General features: G+C 41.5%; 2 protein-coding genes across 2 annotated transcripts; both read right to left on the bottom strand.

Moving 5' to 3' along the window:
- Positions 1-589: 589 nt before the first annotated feature.
- On the bottom strand, positions 590-6,205 carry LOC123037776 (CD109 antigen-like). Its single transcript, XM_044460137.1, has 9 exons — positions 6,111-6,205; positions 4,090-5,280; positions 3,768-4,029; positions 3,483-3,705; positions 3,407-3,427; positions 3,284-3,346; positions 3,114-3,219; positions 1,964-3,062; positions 590-1,627 (listed from the first exon to the last, which is right to left on the bottom strand). The coding sequence occupies exons 1-9, from the start codon at positions 6,167-6,169 to the stop codon at positions 590-592; spliced, it is 4,062 nt and encodes a 1,353-aa protein (XP_044316072.1). The 5' UTR covers positions 6,170-6,205.
- A 3,779-nt stretch (positions 6,206-9,984) lies between these two features.
- On the bottom strand, positions 9,985-14,519 carry LOC108038725 (CD109 antigen-like). The gene is given in 10 exon segments (XM_044460432.1): positions 9,985-10,177; positions 10,179-10,987; positions 11,368-12,466; positions 12,518-12,623; positions 12,688-12,750; positions 12,811-12,831; positions 12,887-13,112; positions 13,175-13,436; positions 13,497-13,592; positions 13,903-14,519. Coding segments are annotated over 10 exon segments (3,492 nt in total).
- Between the last annotated feature and the right edge of the window lie 1,057 nt (positions 14,520-15,576).

The following is a 15,576-nucleotide window of genomic DNA, read 5'->3' as shown; positions in this document are numbered from 1 at the left end:
TGTCGCACAAGCCCCCAGATCGAATAACTCTAGCTCCACAACGTTCGGCGCCATTCCCCGAACCGAACAGGTCGTTGATGTCAAAGGAGCTCCTCCAGTTTGTCCCACCGAGAGCAGCAGGAGCTACGTAGTGGGCCTCTGGAGCACCAGCTTCAATGGAGACAATCAGTTTAAGGACGTTCAAGGAATGGATAAGTCAGGCACTTCAGCCATACAACATTGTCCTGTGACGTTGGTTGTCTCAAAAGCTTTGTTTGGAATAGTTACGGCCTAAATTGTTTCTTGTGAAATTCTTTACAAAAAAAAATGAATTGATTTCTTATGCCACCCAACCACTCCCTTTCGCAGGTAACTCCGAATTAGTTATATATATTTGAACCCATGTTACTTGAATATTGAGGAAATACTCCTTTTGGCCGGAGAATGAAACACAAGGAAATTATTTCAATTATAGAACAATATATTTAATATGTATAATACATATATAACTGAACAGTGTACATAATTGATTGTTCTGCATACATATATGCAGCGAAATCGAATAAAAAACTTGAATGGAAATAAATCTTCTTTGAAGCGTTTTAATCTTTCAAAGACATTCGTCTCCGCACTCTTCGCCGTGGCAGACGTCGCACAGGGAGGACTCCACGTTGTAGTACTCGGTGGCGATGCGCTCCTTTTGGTAATAGTCGTAGAGGATGACATACGACGGCCTCAGATTGGCCACAGGGTGGTTGAGGATCGCCTTAACGGTCATGCACTTGCGGACATTGGGCAACAGCCGATCGAAATAGATGTCAATCCGGGTGTCCGCTTTCAATGACTCCACGCGCTTCACATCAGCGATGGCCTTGATATTTGCAAAGGACTCTGGATCGCTCACATAGCCGGACGGCAATTTGATCTGCATTACCGCCATGTTGGTAGGCTTGCCCTTGTCGGAATCTTCAACTGGAGTATACTCGCCGCAAATGTCCAGAACGATACGTTGTTTGTCCGATTTCTTAGCTATTGTTGTCAACTTGAAGCTGGGTTCCTTCTCCTTGGTGGCCACGTTGAAGCGGTACTGTATCTGGAATTGAACGCGACCATTTCCTGAGGCCGAAAACTTAACATCCCGAGTGTCATCCGGAAGCGGGATATCCTTTGTGTTCCAATTTGAGTCGTCCGTGATGACTATGGTTTTCTTGGGCGGGGTATCGATTCGAAAATTGACGTTCTGCGGTTTTTCGCTTTGGATCCCGTACTTGGTCAGGGCCATGAGGCCGACTACTGTATCCTGGGACGAGGCGAAGCCACCGTTGCTGTTTCGCTTGCTGATCAGCCAATTGACAATCTGATCCGTTGAATCCATCGATTCTTTCTCCAAAAGGGCGAGCAGCACATAGGCAGTGGTCTCGACGTCGTTGCTGACGCTGTTGTCCGACCTGGTCCACCACTTGCGATCTCCACTTTTATTGGCCATGCTTTCCAACGAGATCAGGACCTGTTCGGCCTTGCTATTTTTGGCCAGCTGGAGCGCCAAAGCGGCGATGGCCAGATCGTATGGATTATTTGACTGGTCCACCTTCTGGGCCACAAATTGAACGGCTTGGTCAATCACTCTCTGGTATCGGTTCATGTATTCCTGTGGGTAAGTGAAAATGTTGGGTCAAATCAAGAAGACAGTATTATGTATTATTGAACTTTCAGAAAGATTTAACTATTTAAATCGGAATATATATACTTTTTATTTACTGAAATTGTAATACCTCTACAAGGGTATAACAAACTACGAATTTACAGCATGAATACGAAAGCTAATACCAAATAAATATTAGTTAATATTTAAAATAAATATTAATATTATGCAACACAACCTTAATTATAAATTTATTTTATATTCTCACCAAACAACTATATTATTGCATGTTATCACTATTTATATGTTGTCAAGCTGGCTATGCCAATATGAAGAGCTCACCTTGTTCTCGAAGAAGGCCAACAGGACGAATGAAGTAAGTGCTAAGGGGCTGCCATGGCTATTGTGAATGACCCTTCCCCGCTCCTGGAACTCGCCACTAGCAACCTGCCGGGACTCCAGAAAGTCGAGGCCTCTTGTCATAACGTTGTCGTCAATATGCACGAACTTTTGTGCCTGGTGGAAGGAACGCAACACATATGCTGTTAGCCAAGTGCTTCCCGCACGATCACTCTGGCCAAAGGCGCTGAAGGACCAGTCGTCTCGCTTGTAGGTCAATTCTCTCTGGTAGCCAGTCTCCAAATATGTCTTAGCTTGGGCCGATAACGCGGGATTTTTGTTTTTGCGGTTCTCCAAGTAGCCCAACACCAGGACATTGGGCACGAAGTTCATCATGTTCTGCTCCCCGCAGCCGAATGGCGCCCGAACCAGGCCATTGAGGTTATCAAGCTGTGGCGCCTGGATGGTCTTGGCCACTGCCGCACCTACGACCATTGTACCTGATACAATATCTTCGGGTTGCTCCACCGTTATCGTCCGTTGTGGCATATACATTGTGTGACGACGATGCAACCGTTGAACGTTGATCAATACAGCTTTGTTGACGTACTTTGTTACGCCATCGGCCTTTACCTTAAGTCTTTCATGAATAGTGTCGCCGGCATTTGGCGCGAGTGCGGTGATCTTCAGAGTGATCAGACCTATTTTCTTGGGTCGGATCATGAACGATATGCTGCGTCCGGTGTTGGCGGGTATATAAAGCGACTTCTCCCTTCGCAGGTGCAGAAGCTCCTTGGTCACATTCGCACTGGTGGCCTCAACAAACTCGTACTCCCTGTCAGAGTTATCCATCGATACAGTGGCCCGGACAGGTCCACCCAGGTAGTTGAACACCAGCACGGGAATGGCTACCACTTCATTCCGCTTCACTGAGTAGGGGAGGTTGGTGGTTGCAAAGAACGGTTGGAACACACGAACAAAGGTTGGGTCCCGCGTCACGGCAAGGCCCGTCTGGGCGTTCAAAGAGAAGCCACTAATCACCCAGGAGGTCATCGTAATCGGCATCGTTTTAGGCACATAAATTTCACCATTGTCACCCACGCTGTTGAATTTTGTTAATATTGGTTGGGCAATGCAAAGTACGGCCACTTACTCTGATATATCATCAAAAAACCAGGTTTCAGGGAACAGCTTACGAATCGCTGGAGGTGCACCTTGCGTTTTGGTTGATCCAATTGCGGTAGGAGCTGAGTTCTTTTCTGGAATTTATTAATATTTTATTGCAGTATATAAATACCATGAAACAAGTGGGAAATAGCTTACCTGGTCCCGATTTAATACCTGAGCTTCGACTGGGAGGGAAGGCATAACATTTCTTCAGGTCATCTGAGAAATTAAGATATTAAGTAAGGTAATCATTGTTCAATTCATATAATCATTTCTTACCAGGATTAGTATAACAGCCACCTGTTAGGGGTAATAACGTTTAGAAAAAGGGATTCATATTAATTACATTACTCACCGCTCTCTATATCGATGTAGATATTTGCATTGGTTATGGTCACCACATCGGTCGAGTATTTGAGGAGATTGTTCAATATTTGGTTCCGGTTGAGGTCGCCAAATCTAAGAAGCAGTACACTCTGGTCCACTCCAAGAAGACCAACGAAGGAATTGGGGTCGGTCTTAACCCTGAGGCTCACATTCTGCTTGGGCTCGGTTTCTTCCGGTGCTGTAATTTCAATCTGTGCGGGAGTTAAAAATAATGGATTAGAAACGTATTTCGTTAAATATTGTATTGCCCTACCGTGTTGCCAAAGTCCTTTTCGATGTCGACAGTTTTCTCGGCGGTATGCAACTCTCCATTAACAACATATTGGACAATAATGGTGGCTTGGGGCACCATGTCGAAAGAGGGCACAAATGTTAAATTCCTACTAAATTGTCTTCCTTCCACTTGTATATATCGGTTAATGATGATGTTACCCCGTGCGACTATCGCCAACATGAAATAGGGAAGATAGTTATCGGAGACAACATTGATTGTTAGCGGCTGCCTTAGTTTGGGTCTGTGAAGTGAAAGATATTATAGTATTATACCAGAAAATGACACCTCTGATGATACTCACTTGTTAGTAATAACCTCGATCTTAAGTGATTTCTCCAGCTTATAAGTATATTGCTTGAAATCGACAGCGTTCTCCAATTTAGCAGTAATAAGGCAACTTTTGCATGTATTATCGGGAAAGATAAATGTGTGGCTGGCGATACTTCTCGGAAAGGTAGATTCTCTTGTCCTATTATTCTGACAGCACAACACGTCAAGCATAACTTTCATTGGCGAGTTTAAAACAGGAGAACCGTCCAAATTCCTGACTACAGTGCGAATGGTATAATTTTTTCCAGGAATGTAGGTAGTAGGCCAAAGGTATTCCTCCAGCTGGTAACGATGCTCATGGAGATTCACTTGGGCGGTGCCGTTGTGCTTCAGGTCCGTCAGCTCCTCCGTAACTGTGGCAACAATTTTCAGAGGACTTTTCGCAGTGGCCGCAAAGGGGAACTCCACGTTCACCGCTCCATCGATCGGCAGGGTCCTCTCAGTCCCACTGCCCTCCAACGAGACGACGAGTGTGCCCTTCACAGGCTTTTTAAAGGTGTACGTGGCCTTTATCGTCGCCGTAATTTTCCCAGCTCTATTCACAATGTTCCTGGGGGTAATTACCTTAACCTCGAACTTCGGCATCACATACGTGTCCACCACGAACGTCTTTGTCTGCTGGCCCCTGTCCTGGACTTTAACTGTCATCGTCCAGTTTCCGAGCACCGGCTGATCGGATAGCTGCAGTTTTTCGGTGAAAACGCCATTGGTCGGCTTGACATTCTCCCACTTTTTGATCATGTTATTGGCTCCGTCGTGGATCTCAATTGTAATTGGCTTGTCGATCGTGGCAGGTTGGGTACGCCTATTCAGGAAGAGGACTCTGAACTGCACAGCATCGCTGGGCTTGTAGGTGGCCTTGTCCGTCTGGATGTAGATCCAGTCCTTGTCGTCGGAGAATTGCAGACTTTCGGATTTCTGGAACACGATACCCCCTACACCCTGGGCTATTAGCTGGTAATCACCATTGGTGATCTTCGGGATATCGAAGGCAACGTTTTGCGAGGTCATGGGTGGAACCACCAAACTCTTTTTTACATCAAATGAGGGTCCTTTAATGCTGAGTGTCATATAAGTAGGACCATGTGCGCTGTGCACGGTAACGGCCACGTTGAAAGGACTGTTGGGTCGAATGTTCTTTGCTGCCACAATGGAATAAATACTGAAAAATAAATAAATAACATCGCTCATATTTAAGAAATCAAAATCCAAATGTGTCTGTATTTTTAATTTATCTGGTTAAATATTAGATTTTGGAATCTATTAAGTGTATGCCCAGAATATTTTCCTGGCCTTAAATTAAGCTTACTTTTGTAATTTTATAAAATTTAAACCTTCTTTGAGGGGATAATACTCAGTCTCTAAGCTGTAAGTAGTATCATGTTATTATAGTTGTAAGTATTATTGAGCAGTGAAATACATATCATATACAAATTTAAATTGCTCTAATACTTTATTCTTTTTATTTGCAACTCGAATTCCGAGGAAAAAATTTCGGATAACGACGTATAAGTAAGGCAAATATACATATGATGAAGAACTAAAGCTTTAAATTTAAAATTTAATTACTGATTGCTGAGCAAACTTTCGTTATCGGGCGACACGTCTTCGGGTTATCATTTTAATTATACAGTTATGACAATTCTATTTTTCTGGTGGAAAACCCAGTTTATGTATATACCAAAATGTATTTTAAAGCCTTATGATTTTTAAGATAAAATATTACTTTAAAATATTACTTAAAGTCCTCGAAGTCAAAAACAACTTGCAAAGGGATCATATCAATTAAAATGTGTTACATTGATTTAAGTTGTGAAAAAAAACACTAATTTGTGTGCTGAATATTAAAGTAAGCTAGCAGCAAAAAGGTTTATTTTAATTAAACCGTACTTGAGTATCTAATTAAAGGAGAGCACTGCATCTGTTTAGCAGTTTCTTCTGAGGAACACAAGCTTATATTTTTAAAGATACATGTTAAATTTGTACACTTACTTTTCGGCATTAATTGACAACACATAGTGCAGCAAAATTGAAATCAAAATTAACCGCATGTTGCAATCTTTTAATTTTTATATTTTTTCACCAGAAGAGCACTTTAGTTTTTCGACCGATTAATTCAAAGCGACAGAAGGCACTGAGCTTATTGAGCTTGGGGTAGACTTCTATTTATATCACATCTTTGACTTGCCTCGCACGGGGAATAAGTACAAGTGTTATATGTCTTATCAGTTTTTGGTAATTCCAGACCTTTAACCTGTGTTCTGAGAATCTTTTTAGTCACCAAAATATAGATTAATGGAAAAAAACAACAAGTGAACTCTGTGCAAATTTCTTGCTGTTGCACATACACAAGCCTTGCCTATAACCGCATTCAAATTTTTTGTTCTCCTGGTCGGGTCCACAAATGTTTGTACATTAGCAACATTTGTGTAAATGCTTGGGTGACGACGCAGGTGCTGATTATATTGAAAATTATTAGTGAAACATTGCAGCATCAGGCTCCCGTGGATTTGGAGGCGTCAGTAGACGTGGGCGTGGGCGTGGGCTGAAGTGGGCTGGAAGGTCGGGCTTCCTCTGCTTTGCGCTGCATGTGGGCTATAAAAATTGATTGCATACTTTGCGGCACACCAAGTGTGCGCTGACTGTGTGCGGATGTCTATGGCTGCGTGAGCACTAGTTACATATATATGTATAAGTTACTGCATTAATTCTAGATCATTCTTGTATATTCTTTGTGTACGTTGTTGTTGTTGTAGAGTTTGCTCTCACTGGGCTCTCTCTCTCTCTTTTGATCTCATTGCTCTCACACTCTATCAGAGAGTTGGGGGTTGCACTATGGGGCCAACGACCACTTTTGTTGGCCAAAATTAATAACTCGCTCAATTTTAGAGATATCGAGCTAAAACTTTACCAATCGTTTTTTGGTATCCTTAGGCAACATATATGTTAACAAGAAAGGAAAGCAAACTTCGGGCGGAGCCGAAGTTGATATACCCTTGCAGAATATTCTGTAAATTATATTCTCCAAAATTATTTATATGATGCATTCTTAATACTCATAAAAAATCCCAACTTCCCAACTTTAAAAACACCAAAGTTATGGCATTTCCAATCGTTCAGTTATATGGCAGCTACAAGATATAGTCGGCCGATCCTTATGAAATTTGGTAGGTCGGATTGATTGGCGAAAAATTAAACCCATAGATAATCCCAACTTTCTAACTTTACAAACACCAAAGTTATGGCATTTCCGATCAATCAGTTATATGGCGGCTATAGGATATAGTCGCCCGATCCTTATGAAATTTGATAGTTCAGACTGATTGGCCAAAAATAAAACCCATAGAAAATTACAACTTCCTAACTTCAAAAACACCAAAGTTATGGCATTTCCGATCGTTCAGTTATATGACAGCTATACGATATAGTGGCCCGATCCGGCTCGTTCCGACTTATATACTACCTGCAATAGAAAGACAACTTTTGGGAAAGTTTCAAGCAGATAGCTTTAAAACTGAGGGACTAGTTTGCGTAGAAACGGACGGACGGACAGACGGACAGACGGACATGGCTAGATCGACTCTCCTGGTGATGCTGATCAAGAATATATATACTTTATAGGGTCGGAAATGTCTCCTTCACTGCGTTGCAAACTTTTGACTGAAATTATAATACCCTCTGCAAGGGTATAAAAAGATCAAGCAAATATATCCCATAGCTGCCATACGATCGATATAGTCAACTTTGTTATTTTTTAAGATAATCGAAACATTTTTTTTTTATTATATACTTTATAATTACATTTATATTATATTTTTTTATGTTTTTTATATCTGCTTCTGAATAGAATTCAAAATGCAAAACAAAATGTTCTTCGTTCCACAAAGGTTCAATGTAAATGCACTAAAATCGGATTAAACAAATTTTATTAATAAGTAAAAAAATGGCACTTGCTATTAAACGCCATGATCTTCGGATTCTAGTTCAATATTTTATTGAAAATCAAAAGGATTCTAATATTCAACGCAACTACTGTTAAGGTTGCAAAACTTGAGTTTATGTACTTAATAATTAAATTTCGGAAAAAGTGGCAATAAGTGGCGATTCTAACCATATACATTTTAAAAAGAATTTAATGCTCTACAAATCTCAATAGGTTTCAGAAATGGACTCCGCTGGACTCACTTTGTTACTCTACTTTAAAATTAGTTTTCTAATTAAAAAACGCGTTTTAGACAACTGTCTTTAACACTTAAGTACAAAGACAGCACGATAGATTTCAACCATTTAAACACACAAACACTTAGTACACACCACCATTCATCGAATTCATATCAGAAACATTTTTTGGAACGCTTATAAACTGATTTTTTAACTACTTTAATAATGCAATTTATAAGTCGAATTTCAAAAGCACGTGGCTTGCGTCTTAAACATCTGATTTAACAGCTGTTATCCTAACAGAAGCGCACTCTATCGGAATTCCTGAAAGATTGGTCTTTTGTTAATGTATTCTAAAACACCTTTTTTGGATTTTACGACTTTTCAAAAATGTGTTTGGCCCAACAAAAGTGGTCCTTGCCCCCATAGTGGGTTGGTGCGAGTCGTAAGCGGAAAGCGAGTTCAGTTGAAAGCCAGCAGTGATTCTGAACTATAAATACAGTAATGGAAAAAATAATAGAAACGACATTTTATTTCGTATTTTTCAAACTTTTCTTCAGTCAATTTTTTTTTTTTAAGTTTAATAATTTTGATTAATAGTCGATACAATTATGTGTCTAAATATACCAAAACAATAAATTTCAAAAAACGTATTAAAAAAAATTTTTAGGCCTGGAAAAAATAATAGAAACGAATGAGTTAATTCTATGGAAAACAGTTTTCTAGCTTCAAAGCCTATTAGTTTAGAGGGTAACTTTAGTATATAGTTATGCCACCGCAATTTTTAATGATTTTGGTTCATGGTTCCATGGAGTACCACTCGGAATTCACTTTCTTCCACAAATCTTCACTAGTTTTGGACTTAAACCCACCAATCCTCTTCTTTATTATCCCCCAAAGGTGCTCTATAGGATTTAAGTCTGGGGACTGCGATTACGGCGATTCATCACAATAATAAGCGCGCAACATCGGTGAAAAATTAAAAAAAATCCCTTTCTCTCGTCGAAACATCTTAAAAATTATTTGAATGCACCGGTTACAAAGTCCAAAAATCGGGAAGATTTGTGGAAGAAAGTGAATTCCGAGTGGAAACTATATCCTATAGCAGTTATATAACTGATTGATCGGAAATGCCATAACTTTGGTGTTTGTAAAGTTAAAAAGTTGGGATTTTCTATGGGTTTTATTTTTGGCCAACGACTATAACTTACAGAATATTCTGCAAGGGTATATCAACTTCGTCTACGCACAAAACTAGCTTTACAGGACCCCGAGCACAATTCCCCCGACCATAGTTATATATATAATATAAATAGTGTTATTACGCCAGATCGAATAAATCTAGCTCCACAACAGAACAACATTGTTGGTTGTCTCAAAAGCATTGTTTGTAATAGTTACGGCATAATTTTATTCTTGTGAAATTCTGTATTATATTGTATTATTTTAAAAACTTAAAATGAATTGATTTTTTTGCCATGTAAGTTTCCCTTTCGCAGGTAACTCCGAATTGGTGCTACTTGAATATTGAGGAAATACCTCTTCCGGCTAGAGAATGCAACACAAAGAAATTATTTCAATTATAGAACTCTATATTTAATATGTATAATAACTGTATAGTGTAATAATTGATTGTCTTGCATAAATAATAAATCTTATAAAAAACTTGAATGGAAATAAATCTTCTATGAAGCGTTTTAATCTTTCAAAGACATCCGTCTCCGCACTCTTCGCCGTGGCAGAAGTCGCACAGGGAGGACTCCACGTTGTAGTACTCGGTGGCGATGCACTCCTTTTGGTAATAGTCGTAGAGGATGACATACGACGGCGTCAGATTGGCCACCGGGTGGTTGCGGATCGCCTTAACGGTCATGCACTTGCGGACATTGGTGTCCGCTTTCAGCGATGGCCTTGATATTTGCGAAGGACTCTGGATCGCTCACATAACCGGATGGCAATTTGATCTTCATGAGCGCCATGTTGGTGGGCTTGCCCTTGTCGGAATCTTCAACTGGAGTATACTCGGCGCAAATGTCCAGAACGATACGTTGTTTGTCCGATTTCTTAGCTATTGTTGTCAACTTGAAATTGGGTTCCTTCTCCTTGGTGGCCACGTTGAAGCGGTACTGTATCTGGAATTGAACGCGACCATTTCCTGAGGCCGAATACTTAACATCCCGAGTGTCTTCCGGAAGCGGGTAAGACTTTGTTTCCCAAGGTGTGTCGGGGTTGATGAATATGGTTTCCTTGGGCAGATGCGCGACGATTTCGACGGCCGGAGCGATTTCAATTTGAACGTTAGGTGGTTTTTCGTTTAGGAGCTCGTACTTGGTCAGGGCCATGAGGCCGACTACTGTGTCCTGGGTCGAGGCGAAGCCACCGTTGCTGTTCCGCTTGCTGATCAGCCAATTGACAATCTGATCCGTTGAATCCATCGATTGTTTCTCCAAAATGGCGAGCAGCACATAGGCAGTGATCTCGACGTCGTTGCTGACGCTGTTGTCCGACCTGGTCCACCACTTGCGATCGTCACTATGCTTGGCCAAGTTTTCCAACGTGTTCAGGACCTGTTCGGCCTTTCTGTTTCTGGCCAGCTGGAGCGCAAAAGCGGCGATGGCCAGATCGTATGGATCATTTGTCTGGTCCACCTTCTGGGCCACAAATTGAACGGCTTTGTCAATCACTCTCTGGTATCGGTTCATGTATTCCTGTGGGTAAGTGAAAAATGTTGGGTCAAATCAAGAGGACAGACATATTATTGAACTTTCAGTTAAAACGATTTAAATCGGAATATATATACTTTATATTTACTAAAATTATAATACCTCTGCAAGGTTATAACAAAATACAAATGTACAGCATGAATACGCAAGCTAATACCAATATGATATGTTAACTAAATAAATTTAAATAAAACACATCATAAATATTTTAAATATTAGTTAATAGATGTAAGAAATATTAATATCATGCAACACAACCTTAATTATAAATTTGGGAATTTTAAAATCTTTTTTTAAAAACAAATAATCTTATCAAACAAATATATCATTGCATGGTATCTCTAGTTATATTCTGTCAAGCTCACCTTGTTCTCGAAGAAAGCCAACAGGACGAATGAGGTAAGTGCCAAGGGGCTGCCATGGTTATTCTGAATGAGCCTTCCCAGCTCCGGGAACTCGCCACTAGCAACCTGCCGGGACTCCAGAAAGTCGAGGCCTCTTGCCATAACGTTGTCGTCAATATGCACGAACTTTTGTGCCTGGTGGAAGGAACGCAACACATATGCTGTTAGCCAAGTGCTTCCCGCACGATCACTCTGGCCCCAGACGCTGAAGGACCAGTCGTCTCGCTTGTATGTCAGTTCTCTCTGGTAGCCAGTCTCCAAATATGTCTTAGCTTGGGCCGATAACGCGGGATTTTTGTTTTTCCGCTCCTCCAAGTAGCCCAACACCAGGACATTGGGCACGAAGTTAACCATGTTCTGCTCCCCGCAGCCTTTTGGTTCAAGAACCAGGCCATTTAGGTTATCAAGCTGTGGCGCCTGGATGGTCTTGGCCACTGCCGCTCCTACGACCATTGTACCTGGTACAATATCTTCGGGTTGCTCCACCGTTATCGTCCGTTGTGGCATAAACATTGTGTGACGACGATGCAACCGTTGAACGTTAATCAATACAGCTTTGTTGACGTACTTTGTTACGCCATCGGCCTTTACCTTAAGTCTTTCATGAATAGTGTCGCCGGCATTTGGCGCGAGTGCGGTGATTTTCAGAGTGATCAGACCTATTTTCTTGGGCCGGATCATGAACGATATACTGCGTCCGGTGTTGGCGGGTATATAAAGCGACTTCTCCCTTCGCAGGTGCAGAAGCTCCTTGGTCACATTCGCACTGGTGGCCTCAACAAACTCGTACTCCCTGTCAGAGTTGTCCATCGATACAGTGGCCCGGACAGGTCCACCCAGGTAGTTGAACACCAGCACGGGAATGGCTACCACTTCATTCCGCTTCACTGAGTAGGGGAGGTTGGTGGTTGCAAAGAACGGTTGGAACACACGAACAAAGGTTGGGTCCCGCGTCACGGCAAGGCCCGTCTTGGCGTTCAAAGAAAAGCCACTGACCACCCAGGAGGTCATCGTATCCGGCATCGTTTTGGGCACATAAATTTCACCATTGTCACCCACGCTATTGAATTTTGTTAATATTGGTTGGGCAATGCAAAGTACGGCCACTTACTCTGATATATCATCAAAAAACCAGGTTTCAGGGAACAGCTTACGAATCGCTGGAGGTGCACCTTGCGTTTTGGTTGATCCAATTGCGGTAGGAGCTGAGTTCTTTTCTGGAATTTATTAATATTTTATTGGAGCAAAGAAATACCATGAAACAAGTGGGAAATAGCTTACCTGGTCCCGATTCAATAACTCTGCTTCGACTGGGAGGGAAGGCATAACATTTCTTCAGGTCATCTGAAAAATTAAGATATTAAGTCAGGTAATCATTGTTCAATTCAAATAATCATTTCTTACCAGGATTAGTATAACAGCCACCTGTTAGGGGTAATAACGTTTAGAAAAAGGGATTCATATTAATTACATTACTCACCGCTCTCTATATCGATGTAGATATTTGCATTGGTTATGGTCACCACATCGGTCGAGTATTTGAGGAGATTGTTCAATATTTGGTTCCGGTTGAGATCGTTGCCAGATCTAAGAAGCAGTACACTCTGGTCCACTCCAAGAAGACCAACGAAGGAATTGGGGTCGGTCTTAACCCTGAGGCTCACATTCTGCTTGGGCTCAGTTTCTTCCGGTGCTGTAATTTCAATCTGTGCGGGAGTTAAAAGGAATGGATTAGGAACGTATTTCGTTAAATATTGTATTGCCCTACCGTGTTGCCAAAGTCCTTTTCGATGTCGACAGTTTTCTCGGCGGCATGCAACTCTCCATTAACAACATATTGGACAATAATGGTGGCTTCGGGCACCATGTCGAAAGAGGGCACAAATGTTAAATTCCTACTAAATTGTCTTCCTTCCACTTGTATATATCGGTTAATGATGATGTTACCCCGTGCGACTATCGCCAACATGAAATAGGGAAGATAGTTATCGGAGACAACATTGATTGTTAGCGGCTGCCTTAGTTTGGGTCTGTGAAGTGAAAGATATTATAGTATTATACCAGAAAATGACACCTCTGATGATACTCACTTGTTAGTAATAACCTCGATCTTAAGTGATTTCTCCAGCTTATAAGTATATTGCTTGAAATCGACAGCGTTCTCCAATTTAGCAGTAATAAGGCAACTTTTGCATGTATTATCGGGAAAGATAAATGTGTGGCTGGCGATACTTCTCGGAAAGGTAGATTCTCTTGTCCTATTATTCTGACAGCACAACACGTCAAGCATAACTTTCATTGGCGAGTTTAAAACAGGAGAACCGTCCAAATTCCTGACTACAGTGCGAATGGTATAATTTTTTCCAGGAATGTAGGTAGTAGGCCAAAGGTATTCCTCCAGCTGGTAGCGATGCTCATGGAGATTTACTTGGGCGGTGCCGTTGTGCTTCAGGTCAGTCAGTTCCTCCGTAACAGTGGCAATAATTTTCAGAGGACTTTTCGCAGTGGCCGCAAATCGCTCCATCGATCGGCAGGGTCCTCTCAGTCCCACTGCCCTCCAACGAGACGACGAGTGTGCCCTTCACAGGCTTTTTAAAGGTGTACGTGGCCTTTATCGTCGCCGTAATTTTCCCAGCTCTATTCACAATGTTCCTGGGGGTAATTACCTTAACCTCGAACTTCGGCATCACATACGTGTCCACCACGAACGTCTTTGACTGCTGGCCCCTGTTCTGGACTGTAACTGTCATCGTCCAGTTTCCGAGCACCGGCTGATCGGATAGCTGCAGTTTTTCGGTGAAAACGCCATTGGTCGGCTTGACATTCTCCCACTTTTTGATCATGTTATTGGCTCCGTCGTGGATCTCAATTGTAATTGGCTTGTCGATCGTGGCAGGTTGGGTACGCCTATTCAGGAAGAGGACTCTGAACTGCACAGCATCGCTGGGCTTGTAGGTGGCCTTGTCCGTCTGGATGTAGATCCAGTCCTTGTCGTCGGCGAATTGCAGACTTTCGGATTTCTGGAACACTATACCCCCTACACCCTGGGCTATTAGCTGGTAATCACCATTGGTGATCTTCGGGATATCGAAGGCAACGTTTTGCGAGGTCATGGGTGGAACCACCAAACTCTTTTTACATCAAATGAGGGTCCTTTAATGCTGAGTGTCATATAAGTAGGACCATGTGCGCTGTGCACGGTAACGGCCACGTTGAAAGGACTGTTGGGTCGAATGTTCTTTGCTGCCACAATGGAATAAATACTGAAAAATAAATAAATAACATCGCTCATATTTAAGAAATCAAAATCCAAATGTGTCTGTATTTTTAATTTATCTGGTTAAATATTAGATTTTGGAATCTATTAAGTGTATGCCCAGAATATTTTCCTGGCCTTAAATTAAGCTTACTTTTGTAATTTTATAAAATTTAAACCTTCTTTGAGGGGATAATACTCAGTCTCTAAGCTGTAAGTAGTATCATGTTATTATAGTTGTAAGTGTTATTGCGCAGTGAAATACATGTCATATACAAATTTAAATTGCTCTAATACTTTATTCTTTTTATTTGCAACTCGAATTCCAAAGAAAAAATGTCTGATAACGACGTTTAAGTAAGGAAAATATATATATGATGAAGAATAAAGCTGTGTTTATACCCTTGCAGAGGGTATTATAATTTCAGTCAAAAGTTTGCAACGCAGTGAAGGAGACATTTCCGACCCTATAAAGTATATATATTCTTGATCAGCATCACCAGTAGAGTCGATCTAGCCATGTCCGTCTGTCCGTCTGTCCGTCCGTCTGTCCGTCTGTCAGTCTGTCCGTCTGTCCGTCCGTTTCTACGCAAACTAGTCCCTCAGTTTTAAAGCTATCTGCTCGAAACTTTCCCAAAAGTTGTCTTTCTATTGCAGGTAGTATATAAGTCGGAACGAGCCGGATCGGGCGACTATATCATATAGCTGCCATATAACTGAACGATCGGAAAAGCCATAACTTTGGCGTTTTTAAAGATAAGAAGTTGGGACTTTCTATGGGTTTTATTTTTGGACAATCAATCCGACATACCGAATTTCATAAGGATCGGCCGACTATATCTTATAGCTGCCATATACCTGATTGATCGGAAGTGCCATAACTTTGGTGTTTGTAAAGTTAAGAAGTTGGGATT

This window comes from Drosophila rhopaloa, unplaced genomic scaffold, assembly GCF_018152115.1.
Source record: "Drosophila rhopaloa isolate 14029-0021.01 unplaced genomic scaffold, ASM1815211v1 contig_2, whole genome shotgun sequence".
NCBI classification, from domain to species: Eukaryota; Metazoa; Arthropoda; class Insecta; order Diptera; family Drosophilidae; genus Drosophila; species Drosophila rhopaloa.
This window is presented reverse-complemented; position numbering and strand designations above follow the sequence as displayed.

Coding starts and splice junctions, on each gene's coding strand:
- LOC123037776 (XM_044460137.1), bottom strand. CDS start 6,169: ATGCGGTTAATTTTGATTTCAATTTTGCTGCACTATGTGTTGTCAATT. Junction 3,428..3,482: donor CTACATCGATATAGAGAGCG/GTGAGTAATGTA, acceptor TACCCCTAACAG/GTGGCTGTTATACTAATCCT. Junction 3,347..3,406: donor TGGCTGTTATACTAATCCTG/GTAAGAAATGAT, acceptor TTAATTTCTCAG/ATGACCTGAAGAAATGTTAT.